Consider the following 22,439-nt stretch of genomic DNA (forward strand, 5'->3'; position numbering starts at 1 on the left):
TAAGTGATATCTCATTGTGGTTTTGATTTGCTTTTCCCTGTTGATTAGAGATGTTGAACATTTTTCATATGTCTGTTGGCCATTATTCTGTCTTCATTTGAGAAGTTTCTGTTCATGTCCTTTGCCTATTTTTTGATAGGGTTGTTTGATTTTTCCTTGCTGATTTTCCTGAGTTCTAAATAGATTCTAGTTATCAGTCCTTTATCAGATGTGTAGCTTGCAAAAATTTTCTCCCATTCTGTGGGTTGTCTGTTTGCTCTCTTGACAGCTTCTTTGGCTGCGCAGAAGCTTTTTAATTTGATCAGGTCCCATTTGTTTATTTTTGTTGCTGTTGTGATTGCCTTTGGGGTCTTCTTCATAAATTCTTTGCGTAGGCCAATGTCTAGAAGAGTATTTCCAACATTTTCCTCTAGGATTCTAAGAGTTTCACTCTTAAGGTTCAAGTCTGTTACCCAGCGTGAGTTGATTTTTGTGAGAGGTGAAAGCTGTGGGTCTTTATTTCAGTCTTCTACATGTGGCTATCCAGTTTTCCCAGCACTATTTATTGAATAAGGATTCTTTTCCCCAGTGTATGTTTTGTCTGCTTTGTCAAAGATTAGTTGGCTGTATGAAGATGGTTTTATATCAGGGTTCTCTGTTCTGTTCCACTGGTCAATGTCCCTGTTCTTGTGCCAGTAAAAAGCTGTTTTAATGACTATAACCTTGTAGTATAGTTTGAAGTCTGGTAAATTGATACCTCCTATTTTGTTTTTATTGCCTAGGATTGATTTTGCTTTACGGGGTCTTCTCTGATTCCATACAAAGCGTAAGATTATTTTTTCTATATCTGTGAAAAATGATGATGGTATTTTGATAGTGATTGCGTTGACTCTGTAGCTCACTTTGGGTAGTATAGACATTTTAACAGTGTTGATTCTGCCGACCCATGAGCATGGTATATTCTTCCATCTGTTTATGTCCTCTGCTATATCCTTCTTCAGTGTTTCATGGCTATCTCTGTAGAGGTCTTTTACCTCCTTAGTTAAATATATTCCAAGGTACTTTATTTTCTTTGTTGCTATTTTGAAGGGAATTGAGTCTTTGATTTGGTTCTCACTTTGACTGTTGACGATTATGAATGCCTCTGATTTCTGTGTATTGATTTTGTATCCTGAGACTTTACCAAATTCATTTATCAGATCAAGGAGTCTCTTGGTTGAATCCTTGGGGTTTTCTAGGTATAATATCATGTCATCAGCAAAGAGTGAGAGTTTGATCTCTTCTGCTCCCATTTGGACGCCCTTAATTCCGCTCTCTTGTCTGATTGGTATAGTGAGGACTTCCAGCACTATGTTGAACAGAAGTGGAGATAGTGGGCATCCTTGTCTTATTCCAGTTCTAAGTGGGAATGCTTTCAATATTTCCCCATTCAGTATGATATTGGCTGTGGGTTTGTCATATATGGCTTGTATCATTTTTAGGTAAGCCCTGTCTATGCCTATTTTGTTGAGCGTTCTTATCATGAAAGGGTGTTGAGTTTTGTCAAATGCTTTCTCTGTGTCTATTGAGAAGATCATATGGTCTTTGTTTTTGCTTCTGTTTATATGGTGAATTACATTTATAGATTTTCGTATGTTGAACCATCCCTGCATCCCTGGATGCAGCCCACTTGGTTGTGATGAATTATTTTCTTGATAAGCACCTGGATTCGATTGGCTAGAATTTTGTTGAGAATTTTTGCATCTATATTCATAAGGGATATTGGTCTGTAGTTTTCTTTTTTTGTTGCATCCTTTCCTGGTTTTGGTATCAGGGTTATGTTCACTTCATAAAATGTGTTGGGAAGAATTCCATCCTTCTCGATGTGGAATAATTTCTGCAAGATAGGCACCAGTTCTTCTTTATAGGTGTGGTAAAATTTGAGTGTGAAACCATCTGGTCCAGGACTTTTCTTTTTAGGAAGGTTTTTATTGCAGTTTCAATTTCAGTACTTGATATTGGTCTGTTCAGGAATTCTATTTCTTCCTGGTTGAGCCTAGGGAGGCTGTGTGTTTCTAAGAAATTGTCCATTTCCTCCACATTTTCTAGTTTGTGTGCATAGATGTTTTTGTAGTATTCAGAAATTATATCTTGTATCTCTGTGGCATCAGTCGTGATTTCTCCTTTATTGTTCCTGATGGAGTTTATTAGAGATTTTTCTTTTCTGCTTTTTGTTAGTCTAGCCAATAGTGTGTCCATTTTGTTTATTTTTTCAAAGAACTAACTTTTTGTTTTATTAATCTTCCATATACTTTCCCTGTTGTCAATTTTGTTTAGTTCTGATTTGATCTTAATGATTTCACTTCTTCTGCTGGGTTTGGGGTTGGTCTATTTCCAGCTCTTTGAGATGATTCATTAGGTTGTCTATTTGTGTCTTTTCATCTTTTGGATATAGGCATTTATGGAAATAAACTTTTCTCTCAGGACTGCTTTAGCTGTATCCCACAGGTTTTGGTTACCTGTGTCACCTTTGTCATTTAGTTCAAAGAATCTTTTGATTTCCATCTTGATTTCCTCGTTTATGAAGTGATCATTCAGCAGAAGGTTGTTTAGTTTCCATGACTTCGTGTAGAAATGAGGACTCCTATTAGGATTGATTTCTACATTTATTCCATTGTGGTCTGAAATGATACATGGTATAATTTCTATTTTTTTAATTGTTTGAGATGTGCTTTGTGTCCTAGGATATGGTCAATCTTAAAGAATGACCCATGAGCTGATGAGAAGAATGTATATATATTCAGTGGTTTTCGGGTAGAATGTCAATCAGGCCCATTTGTTCTAGGGTTCTGTTTAAGTCCATTATTTCTTTGTTGATTTTCTGTTTGAAGGATCTGTCCTGTGCTGTCAGTGGTGTGTTAAAGTCTCCAACTATTATGGTGTTGTTGTTTATCCATTTGTTTAGATCCAGTAGAGTTTGATTTATGAATCTGGGTGCACCAAGGTTGGGTGCATATATATTTAGAATTGTTATGTCTTCTTGTTGAACTATACCCTTCACCATTATATAGTGACCTTCTTTGTCTTTTATTACTTTTGTTGATTTAAAAACTAAGTTATCTGTAATCAGCACCGCCACACCAGCTTTCTTTTGGGTTCTGTTTGCTTGAAATATCGTTCTCCATCCCTTTACCTTTAGTCTAATTGCATCCTTGCAGGTTAGATGTGTTTCCTGAAGGCAGCAGATATTTGGCTTGTGTTTTTTTATTCATTCGGCTGGCCTATGTCTCTTGAGTGGGGAGTTCAAGCCATTCACATTTATTGAGATAACTGATTGGTGGGGCAGATTTCTGTTCATTATGTTGGGTTGAACTTTGTTCCTTTGTTTTCTCTCTTAAGCCATTGTGGTATCTGGGCTTTGATCTTTAGCATTGAGAAGATTTATATTCATGGGTGTTTATTGTGCTGATCTGTGGGTAACACTGTTTTGAGTGCTTCTTGAAGGGCTGGTCTTGTCTTGATGAATTGCCTCAGTCTTTGCTTATCTGAGAATGTCTTGATTTCTCCTCCATATACAAAACTTATATTTTCCTGGTTAGAGCTGGAACCCATACTATTAAGTGAAGTTTCCCAAGAATGGAAAAACAAGCACCACATATACTCACCAGCAAATTGGTATTAACTGAACAGCACCTAAGTGGTCACATAGGTACTATAGTAATAGGGTATTGGGCAGGTGGGAGGGGGGAGGTGGGTGGGTATATACATATATAATGAGTGAGATGTGCACCATCTGGGGGATGGTCATGCTGGAGACTCAGACTTGTGAGAGGGAGGGGGGAAATGGGCATTCATTGAAACCTTAAAATCTGTACCCCCATAATATGCCAAAATAAAAAAAAAAACAACTTAGTTTTGCAGGGAATAATATTCTAGGCTGGGGATTGTTCTGTTTCAGAAGAGTGAGAATGGGGCCCCAGTCTCTCCTTGCTTGTAAAGTCTTATTAGAGAAGTCTGGTGTTATTCGAATTGGCTTTCCCTTTTATGTTACTTGCTTCTTTCGTCTTACAGCTCTTAGAAGGGCCTGTTTAGTTGATATTTTGGTCAGTCTAATGACTGCATGTCGTGACATCTTCCTGTTTGCATTTAATCTCCCAGGGGTCCTCTGAGCTTCTTGAACTTATATATCGAGATTTTGAGCAAGGCCTGGGAAATTTTCCTCTATTATATCTTCAAATAGCTTGTCCAACCCTTGAGTGTTGTCTTCTTCCCCTTCTGGTAACCCTATGACCCTCACATTAGGTTTCTTCACATAATCCCACATCTCCTGTAGGCTTTTCTCTTTTCTCTTGTTTCTCTGCTCTATCTCTGTGACTGATTTATTTAATTGGAAGGTGTTATCTTCAATCTCTGAGATTCTTTCTTCTGTTTGATCTACCCTGTTCTTGAGGCTTTCCACTATATTTTGTAGTTCCCTGAATTGATTCTTCATTTCCAGGAGTTCGGTTAAACTCTTCTTCATTATATCGATTTCTTTAGTGAATTTTTGTTCCAGGTTCTGGAGGCTTGTTGTGGTTTCTTTGTGTTGGTTATCGAGTTGTTATTGCAGGTCGTTGAATTTTCTTATGATCCACATTTGAAATTCCTCTTCTGTCATTTTGGTTTCCTGATTTTGGTTGGCATCCGTTTCTAAGGGGCTGATGCTCCTCTTTGGGGATGCGGTTTCCGTTTGGTCCTTCATATTTCCAGAGTTCCTTCGCTGATTTCTTCTCATGTTGATCAGTTGTTGCTTCTTTCCTTTAGGTTTTCATTTGGGTGTTCACACGCTTTGTTTAGTTTCTTAGCCGGTAGGTGGTGTCTGTGGGTGAGATTCGGCCACTCCCTGTATGGTGAGTCAGTAGGTGCCGTGAAATGGGTGTGCAGAATGTCCTCCCTGTCAGTAGGTGGCGCTTGCTTGGAGGAACAGGCTACGCTCTTGTTTTTGTGTCCTGTAACCAGCTCTTGTTCCTCTGGAGAGGCACTCTAGTCCCTCAGGTGGTTGGTGGGGCCCGGGGACTTCCAGGTGTGTCCGTTTCTCCCCCTCACTGAGGGCTGGTCTAGGAGAGACTCTGGGCGGACCTGGGTTGGGTAAGCCTGACCTCAGACACTGCCAATGCCGTTAGCAGGGGTCAAAGTTCTGTTCTCTGCTTCTAGGAAAGCTGTCAGGGAGGGGCTGTCTGAGACCTGCAGTCTGGAGCAGGCCTCGCTTCTTTCCACCCTCCCCAACTCCGCGGCTACTCCTGGGCCTCTGCCAGCAGGCTAGACCTCACGCTGTCCGGCCTCCCCTAGCTGTGATGCTGGCCGGGAGGTTCCTTGCACAGGAACGCCACCTGGGCTGGGCGCATGGCCTCCCTTTGGGAGGAGGGTTGCCCTCTAAGACACTGATCTGCCCCTGAAGGCACACACATTTCAGTAGGCTGTTCGGGTATATCCCTCCTGTGCCCCGGGCAATGTGAGTCCTGGGTACACCAGATCTGGTCTGCAGGTCTGACCTCTGGGCCCCAGAGTTCAAATTATATCCCCACCAGGGAGAGGAGTGCCAGTCCCAATTCACCCATGGGGAGCCCAAACTGGGTCTATGTCTCTCGGCCTCAGGATCTGCCACGTTCTCCTGGGATCACGATGCCAGCAGCACCTAGAAACTTTGTTTCTAGTCCCAATATCATTAATAGAATATGGGCAACTCACTATGTCATCTTTCTGTTATACTAATTTCTTGAAAGTATCCATGCCTGCTTTTTTGGATGTTACCTACTCTCTTTGATAATACTTCCTCATTTCTTTCTTTATCAATTTTATACTATTGCTTTATCACGTTTTTTAAATCTGTCAAGCCAAGTTTCTTTCATAATCTTTAATGTTTTTCTTTTTTCTTATACTCGTGCCATTTTTGTCCAAGCTTGTCAAATTCCCACAATAATAATTATGATTAAAATTGCATTGCTGTAGCTAGGGATTAAAAAGCTGAAGATGAAGTTAAATGAGTAAGGATTCAGATGTTATTTTGAATTCACCATTATCTTTTAGAAGTTACTAACTAATGAACATTTTGTTTGGAATTATATATGTAAGAATTTGCTAGCGCCTACATTCAAAAGGGAAGATTCTGATCCATGTGGTTAAAGTTGTCAAAATAAATTAGTGGAGGATACCAAAATATGGTGTTTTTAATGATTCTGCCAGCTTATAATTTTTATTAAACTATGTCATTTAAGCCGGGCGCGGTGGCTCACGCCTGTAATCCTAGCACTCTGGGAGGCTGAGGCGGGCGGATTGCTCGAGGTCAGGAGTTCGAAACCAGCCTGAGCAAGAGCGAGACCCCGTCTCTACTATAAATAGAAAGAAATTAATTGGCCAACTAATGTATATATATATAAAATTAGCCGGGCATGGTGGTGCATGCCTGTAGTCCCAGCTACTTGGGAGGCTGAGGCAGCAGGATTGCTTGAGCCCAGGAGCTTGAGGTTGCTGTGAGCTAGGCTGACGCCACGGCACTCACTCTAGCCTGGGCAACAAGCGAGACTCTGTCTCAAAAAAAAAAAAAAAAAAAAAAAAAAACTATGTCATTTAAATATTCTTCATCATTAAGATAAGTAATTGTACAAATGGTTTTTAAAGGTATTACTCTCAGATAACATTGTTAAGGACAGAGCTTTACTTTTAGGCTATCTAAACCTCATACCTAATTATCTGGCCTTAGAATGTTTTTTCACTTATAAAATGAGGAAAGTTGAACCAGATGATATCTTTGATTTTTAAATGTACTGAACTCAATAGTCTGTTAAATTTACATTCATCTTGTTTTTTATATTGCTAATTCTGTTATTTAATTTTATTTCTTGCATATCATATTTTTAGAAAACTTTTATTGTTATAAATGCAGTTCTGTGTCAAGAGGGTATTTTCGAGCAGAGAACCTCTTTTCTAAATAGTAACAACTGGTGTTTGGTTGATTAAACAAAAAAAGCTTCTAAAGTTACAAAGAAATCAGTAGGTCCACACCCTAAATATTTTACTTTAATTTAAAACTTATAGGGCGCCGGGCCTGGTAGCTCACACCTTTAATCTTAGTACTTTTGGTAGCTGAAGCAGGAGCATCTCTTGAGCTCAGGAGTTCAAGGCCAGGCATGGTAGTGCATCCTTGTATCCCAAATACTCAGGAGGCTCAGGCAGGGGGATCACTTGTGAGCCCAGGAGTTCGAGGTTACAGTGAGGTATGATGCACTGCACTCTACCCGGGGCAACAAAGTGAGACTCTGTCTCAAAAAAAAAAAATGCCTACAGATATACATTGATTCACAATTGAGGGGCAGGGGTAGATTTAGAGCAGAGACCTTTTCTATGAGTGTTGATATAGGATTCTTAATATAAGTTTCATTTCGTTTTTTCATGCATTAAACCATATCTACATAATTATATGTGTAGATTTTTATCTATATATAAAAGCTATACTTTCAGGTATAGCTATAAGTGGTTTAGATAATACTTAATTTGTATAAACAAGTTTGGCAACAAATAGTGACTCTTAAAAAGGAGAATATGGTAGGCATTTTAGAAAACCTAAAGCCACTAATATTCATTTCCATAAACATCAGTCAGTTTTTTCTTTTCTTTTCTTTTCTTTTTTTGAGACAGAGTCTTGCTTTGTTGCCCAGGCTAGAGTGCCATGGCATCAGCCTAGCTCACAGCAACCTCAAACTCCTGGGCTCAAACAATCCTTCTGCCTCAGCCTCCCAAGTAGCTGGGACTACAGGCATGCACCACCATGCCTGGCTAATTTTTTCTATATATATTAGTTAGCCAATTAATTTCTTTCTATTTATAGTAGAGGCGGGGTCTCGCTCTTGCTCAGGCTGGTTTCCAACTCCTGACCTCGAGCAATCTACCCGCCTCGGCCTCCCAAAGTGCTAGGATTACAGGCGTGAGCCACCGCGCCCGGCCAGTATTTTCTAATAAGAGAATAAATAGAAGTTGGTTAGTTCAACAAGGTGGTATGATGGAAGTCAGATAAAAGACCTTGTATTATAATATATTTGAACAAACAATGGTAGACATTAATATTGGTTAAAAATTTGTATTAATAAAATATTCTCATTCCTTATATCTTATGTCATAAATACTGTATGGAATTTGAGATGTTTAAAGTAATAGTGAAAGAAGTTACCCATCTACAATGTCTGCTGAAATAATTTATGATATGTAGTTAGCAAAACAAAGGTGAGGGTGAAAGTTACTGAAACTCATTGAGAGAAGATAACATGATTCATATGAATACTACTGTGTATACAGCATACTGAAAGCAGACAGTAAGCTAATAAGCTGTACATATTTATTAGAAATTGTGGATTAGAAATATTTTATTCTTAAGTTCTATTGGAGAAAATGATGTTACCCTAAAACTTTTTCTTCATTTGTTACTTTTCATTAGGAAAATTTTAACAGAGAGAGAAGCAGAGAGAAGAGCAAATCCCTTCAATATCCCCTGCACAGGCATTATGTTGTATATATGTGCCATAATTTATTCAGCCAGACCATTTGATTTGTGTTCATTTTCTGTTACAGATAATGCCACAATGAATAGCATGTCATTTTGTACTCACACATGTATATCTTTAGGATAAACTAGAAGTGAGTTTGCTAGGTTCTTAGTCTTGTTTTACATTTAAATTTGAAGCCGTCACAAATATCAGCTGTTTAAAATTACTCTCAGCAACTGCATTTGAAATAAAGGCCAGGTGTACTTGTTCTTCTCAAAGAGTCAACATGGTATATTTAATAAAACCTGTATTTTAAAGATACAAAGGGAGAACCTATCTAAAAAAAAAAAAAGAAACAAAAAAATGAAAAGACCAGTGATAACCACTATGTGTAGGATGACAGGTCCATATCCGGTACCTGAAATCTGAGGCCAGATGTGTGTTGGCAGTCAGTTTTAAACAAATTTTTTTTAGGAATGTGTATAAAGTATCATGTAACTCCTGTTGGTTTATGTCAGCACTTGGTAATCAAACACGTTGATATCTTTTGAATGAATTATATGAATATAGCACGCTACATGGGAAAGGCTATAAAATGCCTCCATTATTCATGTAAGGTTTTGCCCTCACATGAGTTTCTAAAATCCTGAGGTTGTTTGGAGCTTTTTAGATTTTAAAATTATGTAAGTTAACAATGATAATGGTTATAAGACTGGTAATTAATTCATGTAGCCATGTTAAGTTACATGTAACTTTTCTTGGTCACAATCTACAAAGTTATAAAAGTTTTGACATGTTATTCCTCTTGTTATTGATAGTTTACCTTTAATTTTTTTTTTTTTTTGGTCTTAGAGCCCCACCCTTGTACCTTTAATTTTTAACTCCAGAATCTACTACTGAGTGGCAGAGTAACACTCGTCACTTTGTCTTGTCGTATTTTCTAAAATGGAGTTGTTAATTGTGATATATTCAAGGAGCTAGCAAAGAGAATTAATGAAATATTTATAAATCTTTAGTCAAGAAATACAGCATCTTAAACTGTTATTCATTAAAGGTTCAGAATTTTTAACAGATAATATAATAATATTTTTTCCCTCCAATGCAGGTGTTCTTTATACATTTTCCTACAGGGCTCCTCTGTGGAGAAATCCGAAAAGCATATGTAGAATTTGTCAATGTCAGCAAATGTCCTCTTACTGGATTGAAGGTTGTTTCTAAACGTCCAGAGTTCTTTACTTTTGGTGGTAATACTGCTGTTCTAACACCACTAAGTCCCTCAGCTTCTGAGAACTGTAGTGCTTACAAGACTGTTGTGACAGATTCTACCTCTGTGTGTACAGCACTCATATCATCAGCTTCTTCTGTAGACTTTGGCATTGGCATAGGAAGTCAACCAGAGGTGATTCCTGTTCCCCTTCCTGACACTGTTCTTCTCCCTGGAGCTTCAGTGCAGCTACCAATGTGGTTACGTGGGCCAGACGAAGAAGGTGTCCATGAAATTAACTTTTTGTTTTACTATGAAAGTGTCAAAAAGCAGCCTAAAATACGGTGGGTATTTTGATTTAAACTCTGTTTAATATATGTGTACATATTCAGATAAACATTTTGACATCTGCTAGCATATATCATTATTAAGAAATTACCCCCTTCCAGATTATACATGATATTTATATCTCAGGTTGTCCTGAATAGAACTTTAAGTTCTAGGTAGCCAAAAGTGGAAAAAATTTAGCTACACATTTTTTTAGTTGCTTCTATATATAAACATCATGATTCTTTGATACAACTAAGTACTGTGGCCAAAATTATAACAAATTGAAATTAACAGGTACCACTTATTAAAACACAGTATCATTTGTACATGAAGTCAGCCTGCCTACAGTCATCCCAGTCATCCTTTTTTAAGAAAATTTTTTCTCTTTTTTACCTTCTCTTTTCCCTGGCATCTCTCCCTGCCCCCAAGAATGTATGCAAAAAATTTATGTATTTGCAGAATAGATGATTAGGTTGGTGTTATAATAGGTGAACACTGAAGAAATCAAACCTGTCTGGCTCATACCAGGATCTGTGACCTATATATTGCACAGCAGAACATTTTATTTATAGTAGCCCCATTGTCATTTTTCCAAAATTAACTAGGAATAATTGTGCCAAATTTATTTTACTTAATGGAATATTTAAAATACCTTGTAAAACCATGAGGACAAAATGAGATGTTTTGTTAGTATGGGTACCTTTAGGTCTTCAGTAAATGCTAATTCTCCTTAAAAAGATGATATAGGGAATCCAAGGCAATCAGGGAAGGTTTTGTGGAGTGTAGTAGTGGTAAAATGAATTTCCAAGAGAGTAAAGATTTCAGGATTTGGAGCTAATGTCTGCCTCTTGGGCTCATGGCTCATTAGAATTCTAAAGGGAGGCCAAGCACAGTGGCTCACGCCTGTAATCCTGCCACTTTCGGAGGCTGAGGCTTGAGGCCAGTAGTTTCAGACTAGCCTGAATAAGAGCAAGATCCTGTCTCTATAAAAAATAGGTAAATTTGCCAGGCTTGGTGGTACATGCCTGCTTGTAGTCCCAGGTACTCGGAAGGCTGAAGCAGGACGATCGTTTGAGCCCAGGAATTTGAGGTTGCAGTGAGCTATGATGATGCCACTGTACCACTCTAGCACAGGAGACAGAGCAAGACCCTGTCTCAAAAAAAAAAAAAAAAAAAAAGGAAGAAAAGGAAGTAAAGACAAAGATATCTTTGAAATATAAAGCTATATGGTGAAGAGCTTTGAATGCCAGGTTAAAGTTTCAATTGGGGGGGGCTCAGTTTTGGGATAAAGTTTGGATTTTATTTGGTAGTCATTCAGAAACTTCAGAACCGCTATCAGAAAAGAGGTGTAATCGGAACTTTATTATATGAAAATTATTTTTATGTGTTATACAGATGAATTTAATGAGTAGAGAAAAAGTTTAGTCAGGGAGACTAATAATTTCCTTCTAAATTGAGAAAGAATTGAATTGAACTTAGGCTGACTACATTAATTTTGCTTAATATATTCTTTGGTTTTTAGTCCTGAGAGTGATCAGTTTTTAAAATCTTTATTTGGAAATAGAGAATCATAACATAGGGAGAAGCTCTTAGATTAAATTTGCTTTTTTTTTTTTTCTTGCTTCTTCAGTCACAGAATATTAAGACATACTGCAGTTATTTGTACCAGCCGGTCTTTGAATGTACGAGCCACTGTTTGCAGAAGTAATTCTCTTGAAGATGAAGAAGGCAGAGGAGGCAATATGCTAGTCTTTGTGGATGTGGAAAATACCAATACTGTAAGTTGGTTTAAAATTGAATTTTGTTTTTAATTATATTTGAAGCGTGTCTTTTGTTTGTAGTAATGGGTTGTTTTTCCCTCCACAAAACAGCATAAACTAGGAATTTTAGGACTGTTCTTAATCCTCATTTAGCTTTGTAATTTTATCCCTCAGTCTCTCCAAATAAAAAGATCTGCTGATACTAATATATTAAACATTCGTGTGATATATAGTCCCATATAGCAGTAACTCAATCTAAAATAGATCTCATAAAATGCTTTCTAGAAGTCTTACCATTGAGAATAATTTATTGATGTAAGTTAAGAGGTTCTGTTAGGATTTCACATTCAATATTAACTTGGTAACCCCTCACTTAAACATATCTTATAGTATCATTTTCTTTATATAAGGAATTTCCAAAATATTGCCCTTTCTGTTTTTTACTCCAAAATAAAAATGAATGTTCTTGAAGAAGGTAATGTGATCTCATGATTAAAATAGGACCTTAGTCTCAGATTGACTCAGATACTTAATTGAAATGTTACTTATTCATTCACTTTTAACTTGTAGGATATTTAGGGTTAATATGCAAATACTTTGGTGATCTTTAAAAAAAATCAATAATTAGTAGGACTAAGAAAATTTTAATGATTTTAAGTTTTTTTATTTCAAAATATTAAGGGGGTACAAATGTTTTTGTTACATGGATACCTTTTATAATGCTTAAATTGAGGCTTTTCGTGTGCCCATCACCCAAATAGTGTTCATTGTGCCTGATAGGTAGGTTTTTATCCCTCCATTCCTTCCCTCCTTCCCTTTTCTTGATTTCCAGTGTCCTGTATTTACATCTCTTGTGCCTGTGTATGTTCATAGATTAGCTCCCATAATTTCAAATTTTAAATTGGTACTTATTCAGGAGAATAAAAAAGTTATATGCTATTCAAATAACTTCATGGGCATTGACCATATATTGGGATTCTGGTTTGTGAGATTTTTTTTGTTGCTTGTATTTTGCCTCAATGGGAATGAGATATCTCAGAAAGACGAGAAGAAATAAAATTAAAATGCTATAGTTTTTTTTTTTTTTTACATGCATTGTCTTTTATTTTTATTTTATTTTTTAATTTTTTTTTATTTTGGCATATTATGGGGGTACAGATTTTAAGGTTTCAATAAATGCCCATTTTACCTCCCTCCCCCCAAAAGTCTGAATCTCCATCATGACCATCCCCCAGATGGTGCACATCTCACTCATTATGTATGTATATACCCGCCCCCCTCCCACCTCCCCAATACCCTATTACTGTAGCATCTATGTGTCCACTTAGGTGCTACTCAGTTAATACCAGTTTGCTGGAGAATATATCTGGTGCTTGTTTTTCCATTCTTGGGATACTTCACTTAGTAGTATGGGTTCCAGCTCTAACCAGGAAAATATAAGATGTGCTATATCACCATTGTTTCTTAGAGCTGAATAGTACTCCATGGTATACATATACCACATTTTATTAATCCATTCTTGGATTGATGGGCACTTGGGCTGTTTCCACAGCCTTGCAATTATGAATTGTGCTGCTATAAACATTCGAGTGCAGGTGTCTTTTTTGTAGAGTGTCACTGGATCATTTGGATAGATGCCCAGCAATGGGATTGCTAGATCAAATGGTAGATTCACTTGTATCGCTTTAAGGTATCTCCATATTGCTTTCCACAGAGGTTGAACTAGTTTGCAGTCCCACCAGCAGTGTAGGAGTGTTCCTCTCTCTCCGCAACCACGCCAGCATTTATAGTTTGGAGATTTTTTGATAAAGGCCATTCTCACTGGGGTTAAGTGATATCTCATTGTGGTTTTGATTTGCATTTCCCTGATGATTAGAGATGTTGAGCATTTCTTCATATGTTTGTTGGCCATTCTTCTGTCTTCTTTAGAAAAATTTCTGTTCAAGTCCTTTGCCCACTTTTTAATGGGGTTATTTGATTTTTTCTTCCTAATTTTCGTGAGTTCTAAGTATATTCTAGTTATCAGTCCCTTATCAGATGCATAGGATGCAAAAATTTTCTCCCATTCTGTAGGTTGTCTGTTTACTTTCATGACTATTTCTTTGGCTGTGCAGAAGCTTTGTAGTTTGATCATGTCCCATTTATTTATTTTTGTTGCTGCTGTGATTGCCTTTGGGGACTTCTTCATAAACTCTTTGCCCAGGCCGATGTCTAGGAGAGTGTTTCCAACTTTTTCCTCTAGAGTTCTAATAGTTTCATATCTTAGGTTTAAGTCTGTTATCCAGCGTGAGTTGGTTTTTGTGAGAGGTGAAAAAAATGCTATAGTTTTGATTGAAAATTGATAATAAATAATTTTTGATCTATTAAATACTACCAGTAACTCATTATGATAGAATTTAATAACTGAATGCCTTTTAGTATTTTAAAATTTACTGCTGGCTGGGCATTCTAGTGAAAAATACTTCTTGGGAAAAATGTTGACTTCTCTGTTTTAAGAATGTTTAGAAAGGGGTTTAAGTAACTTAAACTTATTGAAATGTATATTGTTACTTTATATCAAAATAAAAATGTGTCTTAGGTTAATTTATATTGACTTTCATAGCAGTATCTCAATTTTGTTCTCATTGAAATATTCTAATTTACTGTTTCTAATTCCTGAAAGACTGTCATCTTTTTTTGACAGAGTGAAGCAGGTGTTAAGGAATTCCATATAGTACAAGTATCAAGTAGTAGCAAACACTGGAAGTTACAGAAATCTGTAAATCTCTCTGAAAACAAAGGTTCGTGCCTTTTTCCCTTCATTATAAATTCTGATGTCTTCATTGCTTGATTTTCTTAAGGATAGTGCCAAAATATAAAATTATTATTTCCTTTCTTAGAATTAACTTTTTAAGCATTACATTGTGCTTTCATTAGTTTATATGACTATATATCAAATTATCTGTCATGATCCAATTGATTTTTGGATCTTTTTATTCCTTCCACATCTTTTCTACTTATATTTTTTTTTCTTTTTTCTTTTTCCTTTGTAAAATCAGTGCCTGAGTTACATGATTACTGTCAAATTCAAACAGTACAGAAATATACAGACTAGAATATAGAAATTTCTGTTTGTTTTCTTCACCACTGGTTGGTGAATTTTCTATGTATATCCGTACCTATATGCCAATTGGCTTTTTTGTGAATTTTCATGTTTATATAACATTCAAATAAAAGAATATGTGCACTTGTGATACATATTGAGAAATTATTTTCCTGAATATTTCTATCAATTTATTATGCTGCCAAAATCAATTTTATACTGCTGGTATGGGCACAGGTACCTTCTACTTGGAATGATATGGAAGGATTTTTGTGGATTTAATATGTTCTCCATAAAGACAATTCAGCCAGTAATTTCTACATTGGAGACTCTTACACTTTCTTTAAAGACTCACAGAAAACTGGATCCAGAGCTTTTGAATCCTTAACTAGCATAGTAGAAATCAGCTTTCTATGGGAATGCTTTAGTTTAGTAGATGGCAATTAGGCCATATTCAATCCTGATGTGAACAAAAGTAAATGCGATAATGATACACTGCTAGTTAGAGAAAAATGTTAGTTGATTACACCTGAAATGGATTATTTATCTCATCTGCAACTATTATTTGAATAAAATAAGAGATGCTTAAGATAAAAAAAAAAATTTATTATGCTGCCAGTAATGTGACAGTGCCTAGTGGTTGTAATACTGGGATGAAGCCAGCAAAATGATACTCTTTCTGGAAAATAATTGTGCAGTATATTTCAAAAGACATAAAAATGTTTATAGCCTGATCGAGAGCAAGACCCCATGTTTACAAAAAGTAGAAAAATTAGCTGGGCATGCTAGCACAGGCCTGTAGTCATAGCGATTTGGGAGGCTGAGGCAAGAGGATAGCTCGAGCCCGGGAGTTTGAGGTTGCTGTGAGCTATGATGACACCACTGTACTCTATCCTGGGTGACAGAGTGAGACCTTTTCTCAAAAAAAAAAAAAAAAGTTTAAACTCTTACCTTCACATTAATCCTTATTTTGGGAATTTATGCAAAATTAAATTATCCCAAATTATGGGATTTTCTCATAATTTGAAATATGGGAAAATCCACATATTCAGAGAAGCTTTTTATAAGCTTATGTTTAGTAAGGAAAAATTCAGTGTAGCTTTAATGTAAATTATGCCACAACTCAGGTAGACTTTTTTTAGTCCAGAAAATATACTTAAAGTAGCATTTTAAAAGTGCCTCCGGCCGGGCGTGGTGGCTCACGCCTGTAATCCTAGCACTGGGAGGCCAGGCGGGCGGATTGCTCAAGGTCAGGAGTTCGAAACCAGCCTGAGCCTGACCCCGTCTCTACCAAAAATAGAAATAAATTAATTGACCAACTAAAAATATATATACAAAAAATTAGCCGAGCATGGTGGCGCATGCCTGTAGTCCCAGCTACTTGGGAGGCTGAGGCAGGAGGATCGCTGAGCCCCGGAGATTGAGGTTGCTGTGAGCCAGGCTGACGCCATGGCACTCACTCTAGCCTGGGCAACAAAGTGAGACTCTATCTCAAAAAATAAATAAATAAATAAAAGTGCCTCCGATATTGGGAAAATGTACCATGGCAGAATAATAATGTAATATAATAATACATGTAATAATAATGTTATAAATCATACAGAAGAAAAAATTCCTGGAAGGAAATGAAGAAATGATAGAGTGTTGGGATTGTGGGCTCCCCAGTCTTCAAGTTCTGATTTTTCTGTTTATCTGAAATGTCATATATATGAATATATACATATGCACCATATGGATATATATTTTGAGAAATTTGAAATTTTTTTGTTTTTAAGAGCTTAGTTGAAGAGTCACTCTTTAAGATGAATGCAAAGATGTTTTTAATTAAACATTATTTATAATTCTGAATTGTTTTCCAGTTTGACTAAGGAGATCTAAATAATGACTGAGAAACATTTTTGAAATTTCCCCTTTTCTTCCTAGATGCCAAACTTGCTAGTAGGGAGAAGGGAAAGTTTTGCTTCAAAGCAATAAGATGTAAAGAAAAAGAAGGTAATTTCATTTTACTTTCATACTTGATTAAATGGTCATTTTATATTTTATGTCAGTGATATGATTAGTTTGTTTTCCCCTGTTTTTTAGCTGCTACACAGTCCTCAGAAAAATATACCTTTGCAGATATCATCTTTGGAAACGAACAGGTATGCAAATAAATACAGTAGTGTTTGATTTTAAAAGTCATAGTTCTTGAATATGTGGCTGTTTAGGCAAAACTCATACTTCAGTAATCCCCAAGCTCCTTGGAGGATGAACATCTCAAGTTTGTTAAGTTTTGCCACCTGTCTTCAATCCCAAAAACAAACCAAAAATGCTTATGGACTGTGCCATTTTAATTAGTAATTTAAAGTTACCTTCCTTTTAAGAATATCATATGAAATATAGTCCTAGGGATTATAAAAAAAAAGCATGATTCTCTGAGGGAAACTTTCTGTTAGGGAAAGTCGTCACAGTGGAACATACCTATGATGATCTCCTGGATTTTGGCATATCATATTGTGGTTCTGAGACCCAAATAATAAGCTGGATACATAATTTTAATTTTAAAGGTATTGTCTAGGGCAGTGATAACCTAGTCTTAATAAGGATCATCTAGAACAGTGATTTCTAAACTTTCAAAAAATGTACATACATGTCACTGTAGATCTTGTTAAAATGCAAATTCTGATTGAATAGAACTAGGGTGGAACGGGAGGTGCTAAATTGTTATAAGCTCCTAGGTGAGGCTGAGATTGTTAGTCTGCAGACCGTGATTTTGAGTATCAAGGAACTAGAGGATTTTATAAAAATACAGACTTTACCTCCCCACTCCTAAAGCTCTGGGTGGAGTTTGGGAATATGCACTTCAAACTAGTTCTGCAGATAATCTGAATCTGAAGAGGTGATCTGGGGACCTGCTTTGAAAAACACTGGACATAGGGTTAAAATTTTTATAATTGTGTGCTTTAGTGAGATGATTTCTTTTTTCTTTTCTTTTTCTTTTTTTAAGACTGAGTCTCGCTGTGTTGCCTGGGCTGGATTCAAACTCCTGGGCTTAAGCAATCCTCCTGCCTCAGCCTCCTGAGTGGCTGAGGTTACAGGCGTGCACTACTTGCCTGGCTGGATGATTTCTTCTTTATGCTCTTCTCCTTGATAATTCCAAACATGCTTATATTTTCGTACTTCTCTTATCATTTGCTTTCACCTGACTCATTCTTTATGACTATCTTTTTACCATTCGAGTAAGCAGTTATTTAGGACTATATCAGGGCTCCAAAAGCCCAATAATTCCAAAACATGTATTACTTTTAGAGATACTATGCTTCCTGAATGGATGAATTTAGTTTTCAAGATTCAGGGTTTTTTTCATTTCTTTTAAAAAATTTAAAATCTTTGAAACAGCAGCAGGACCCCTAAATTACATTAATGTTGTAATTTTTATTGTATTTTATTGTTCAGTAATTTTGTATAAAAGCACTGAAGAAGGGAGAAACAAGGACATTTTCCATTTTTGTGAATCTGGTTGAGTAAATAGAACTTACCGAGCACTACAGATTAATGAAAAAAACTATGGGGATAATGTTTTACTAGAAAAAGTTTGCTCATAATGAGAAAATATATGTATTTATTAATATTTAATATTAATAATTAACTTGAAGCTTACCATTTATATAATAGTATATAGCCTTTAGAGCAGGAAACCATAAATGTAGAGAGCTTTTACTATAAAGCATGATATTCCATTAAGGGAAATTTTATAGTTCTTAGTCCAATTTTTTTTGTTATGCTCCCTCCCTCATGTATAAAAGCCAAGTTAATAATGCCAGTAATTCAATTTGCATTGTCTAATTGAATATTGCCTAGTATTCTAAATATTTGAGAAATGCCTCTGTTATTTTAACAGTAAAATATTTCAACATTTTATTTTTTATTTGTTTTCTTTGAGATACGTATTCATCCTCCCTAGGTACTTGGAAGGTCAAGAGTAATGTCATAGGAGTAAAGATTAATTATTTTGGGGTGACAGCTTTAAGAATTGGGCTAATTTATATGAAATCTTTCAGATGTTCAAGTGGCCTCCTTGTATATAACTGCATTTACAAGAAATTATTGAATAAGCCTTTTGGGTATACATAAGTTACAGAAACATAAATTTTGGCAGGATATATTTAATTGGAACTAAATGAGTGATACAGAATAAGTTTTAACAGAATGTAATTAAAAACATTTATGTAGACAAGTGATTTTTCTTTTAACAGATAGTAAGTTCAGCAAGCCCATGTGCAGACTTCTTTTATCGAAGTTTATCTTCTGAGTTGAAAAAACCACAAGCTCAGTTGTCTACACATGCAGAAAAACAGTCAATAGAAGATGCTGTGAGATTGATTCAAAAGTGCAGTGAGGTAGATTTGAATGTCATCATATTATGGAAGGTATGTATTACTAAATTATTTCAGTTAGTGTCACAGATATTCGATTCTTAAATTGAAGAGCAAATGTATATTACTGTTTACGTTTATTTTGCTTAACTTTTCCAGTTTTTTTTTTTTGTTGTTGTTGTTTTTTGAGACAGCCTCACTCACTGTGTTGCCTGGGCTAGAGTGCCGTGGCGTCAACCTAGCTCACAGCAACCTCCAATTCCTGGGCTCAAGCGATCCTCCTGCCTCAGCCTCCCGAGTAGCTGGGGCTACAGGCATGCGCCACCATGCCCGGCTAATTTTTTCTATATATATTAGTTGGCCAATTAATTTCTTTCTATTTATAGTAGAGACAGGGTCTTGCTCCTGCTCAGGCTGGTTTCGAACTCCTGACCTCGAGCAATCCGCCTGCCTCGGCCTCTCAGAGTGCTAGGATTACAGGCGTGAGCCACCATGCCCGGCCTCTTATCCCCTCTTGATTAAAGATCAACCCATCAGGTGTTTAACTCATCCTCCCTTTCTGGGTTCTGCAAATATGGATGCTGAGTAGGTCCTGAACTGTCGTGTGCCTTATTGCAACACTGCTCAAAGTGTGATCCATGGGTGACAAAATGGTCACTGGTCCATGATAAGTATAGAAATTGAAAGTAAGCATTTAGAAACTTTTATAGCATTTTATTTAACTGAGTAATTTTATGTCTTTTGAATCTAATAATAAAAATATTGAGCATGTCAAAAAAAATTAAGTCCTTGTATTTGCATAATGTTACAATAACAGTAAATCAGAGCCATTAATAATTTATATTTTCTCTGGAACAGAAGCAATTCAAGAGAAAGAAGAGTTATTGTAAACTGAAACCAGTGTTTCAATATATATGAAATCAGCTTACTATATTGGAAGAAAAAGCCTTTTTAAAAGCATATGTATTTATATTTAAGGTTTCCAAGGACATAACATTTCCACTTACAGGATTATGATTGTACTCATTGATTTTGCTCTGCTATGTCACAAACCCTAGGGAATTTCAGAAGCAAAAATTTTGTTTGTGTATGGCTAGTTCAGTAAAGAGAAAAGCTTGTTTATGGCACAATTTATTATGGCACAGTTCTTTTGAAGTAGTTTTCTTAAGAATTCTAGAGAAAACTGTAAAAGATTTCGAGGTGTGTCTCAAATATACAGGCCAACTATATGGGGCAACCCCCCCTTTTTTTTTTTGACAAATACATTATTGATTGTGTGAATTAATAAAAAATAAATAATAGAATTAATTAATGCTGACATGGCCAGGAGTGTTGATAATTAATTAGATATTTGCCATAATAGTTCTATCTTCCATCAAATATTAGTCTGGTTGCTTTTTGAGGTTACTGCCAAAGAGAGTGACATTTTTGTGTTTTGTATTTTTTAGGCATATGTTGTAGAAGACAGTAAACAGCTTATTTTGGAAGGTCAGCAGCATGTTATTCTTCGCACTATAGGAAAAGAAGCCTTTTCATATCCTCAGAAACAGGTAATAACATAGTTTGCTTTGGAGTTTTCCTGTGAACTTTAAAAAGCAGTTTTTTGTTTGATTTGTTTTTGAAGGGGGCTGGTTTGTTCATGCTTTTTATGTTGGTGTTTTGTGTCAGGGTTTGGTGACAGAAGACCGACTAAAATTAGAAATAGACATAAATTGATTTTAAAATTCATTAGCACTTTAGAAGAGTATTAAGATGCATTTTTGATCTTGGGGTTTCCTAAGATATATTTTGTAATTTAGAATTCATAGTTGTGAAAAGACTTGATTTGATTGAGAGCAAGGAATCCATGTCACTGTACTTTCCTATTTATTAGGACATCATTGCAGAACTCCAGGAGGCATATTGTAGAATGCAAAAGATGGCCTCTGAAGTTATGTAGCAGCTGCTAATAGCATGTAATATGCTTTCTTATTTTTTCTAAAATACTATTTAATCTTATCAAAAAATTAGAGTAGCATATATGAACAAAATTTAAGCAAAATATAGTCCAATAATTTAAACAGTAACCTTGTATTGTGTTTATAAAAGTTATCACTTTCAGGAAGTTTAACATTGATGCAGTACTCTTATATACAGTCCATATTCAGATGCCATCAAAGGTTTAAATTATATCCTTATAACTTTTTTATTTTCTGTCCAGAATCCAGTTCAGAGTCATGTACTGCATTTATTTGTCATGTCTCTTTAGTCTCTGTTCCTCTGATTATTTGTCATGTCTCTTTAGTCTCTGTTCCTCTGAAACAATTTCTTAAGCCTTTTCTTATCAGTTATGATATTGACACTTTGAAGAGCATGGGCCAGTTATTTTGTAGAATAATAAGTCTGGGCTTTTCTCGTATCTCCTCATGATTAGATTAAGGTTATGCATTTTGGCAGTGATACTACATAGATGGTATTATATCCTCATTGTGTTATCAGAAGGCACATGGTATTAATTTGTCCCATTGTCCGTGATGGATCATTTGACTAAGGGGGTACCATGTTTCTCCACAGTAAAGTTACAGTTTTTCCTTTCATAATAATAAGTAATTTGGGGGGAGATAATTTTATACTATGTGAATGTCTGGTTTCTTATCAAACTTAAGTATAATAGTTTTAGCATCCATTGGTAATTCTGTAACTTGAATCAGTTTTTAATTTGATGCTTACATAATGATCATTTTTCATTAGGTTTAATGAAAATATCAAACTTAACCCAAAATCTGTGCTTAATTTTAAGAAAATTATTTGTCTTCTTTTAATTAATATAAAAATCCTCATGACTAAATCCTGAGTTTTAGTCATAAATACCATAAGCTTTTGATAATTTGGAACGTCTCAAACAATGGCAAGACAGCATTTAGAAAATGAAACAGCTAGGCACAGTGGCTCATGCCTGTAATCCTAGTGCTCTGGGAGGCCAAGGCAGGAAGATTGCTTGAGGTTGGGAATTCAAGACCAGCCTGAGCAAGAGCAAGACCCTATGTCTACAAAAAGAAAAATTGGCTTGGTGTGGTGGCATGCACCTATAGTACCAGCTACTCGGGAGGCTGAGGCAAGAGGATCACTTGAGCCCAGGAGTATGAGATCGCAATGAGTGAGCTATGAAGACGCCACTGCAGTCTATTCAGAGCAACACAGTGAGACTCTGTCTCAAAAAAAAAGCGGGGGCGGGGGAGGAAGGAAGAAGAAACA

The 22,439-nt window shown here is 36.0% G+C and overlaps 1 protein-coding gene across 3 annotated transcripts in view; it reads left to right on the forward strand.

Moving 5' to 3' along the window:
- The window catches only part of TRAPPC8 (trafficking protein particle complex subunit 8), an 89,964-nt gene that overhangs the window by 60,876 nt on the left and 6,649 nt on the right, over positions 1–22,439 (forward strand). For all 3 annotated transcript variants that reach the window (XM_012782563.2, XM_012782564.2, XM_012782565.2), the window contains 7 exons: positions 9,580–10,022; positions 11,639–11,786; positions 14,452–14,548; positions 16,774–16,842; positions 16,933–16,991; positions 19,086–19,259; positions 20,654–20,755. In XM_012782563.2, coding sequence (XP_012638017.1) covers positions 9,580–10,022; positions 11,639–11,786; positions 14,452–14,548; positions 16,774–16,842; positions 16,933–16,991; positions 19,086–19,259; positions 20,654–20,755 — 1,092 coding nt within the window. The remainder of the gene's footprint in view (positions 1–9,579; positions 10,023–11,638; positions 11,787–14,451; positions 14,549–16,773; positions 16,843–16,932; positions 16,992–19,085; positions 19,260–20,653; positions 20,756–22,439) is intronic.

The sequence above is a fragment of the Microcebus murinus genome, chromosome 17, assembly GCF_040939455.1.
Source record: "Microcebus murinus isolate Inina chromosome 17, M.murinus_Inina_mat1.0, whole genome shotgun sequence".
Classification (NCBI taxonomy): domain Eukaryota; kingdom Metazoa; phylum Chordata; class Mammalia; order Primates; family Cheirogaleidae; genus Microcebus; species Microcebus murinus.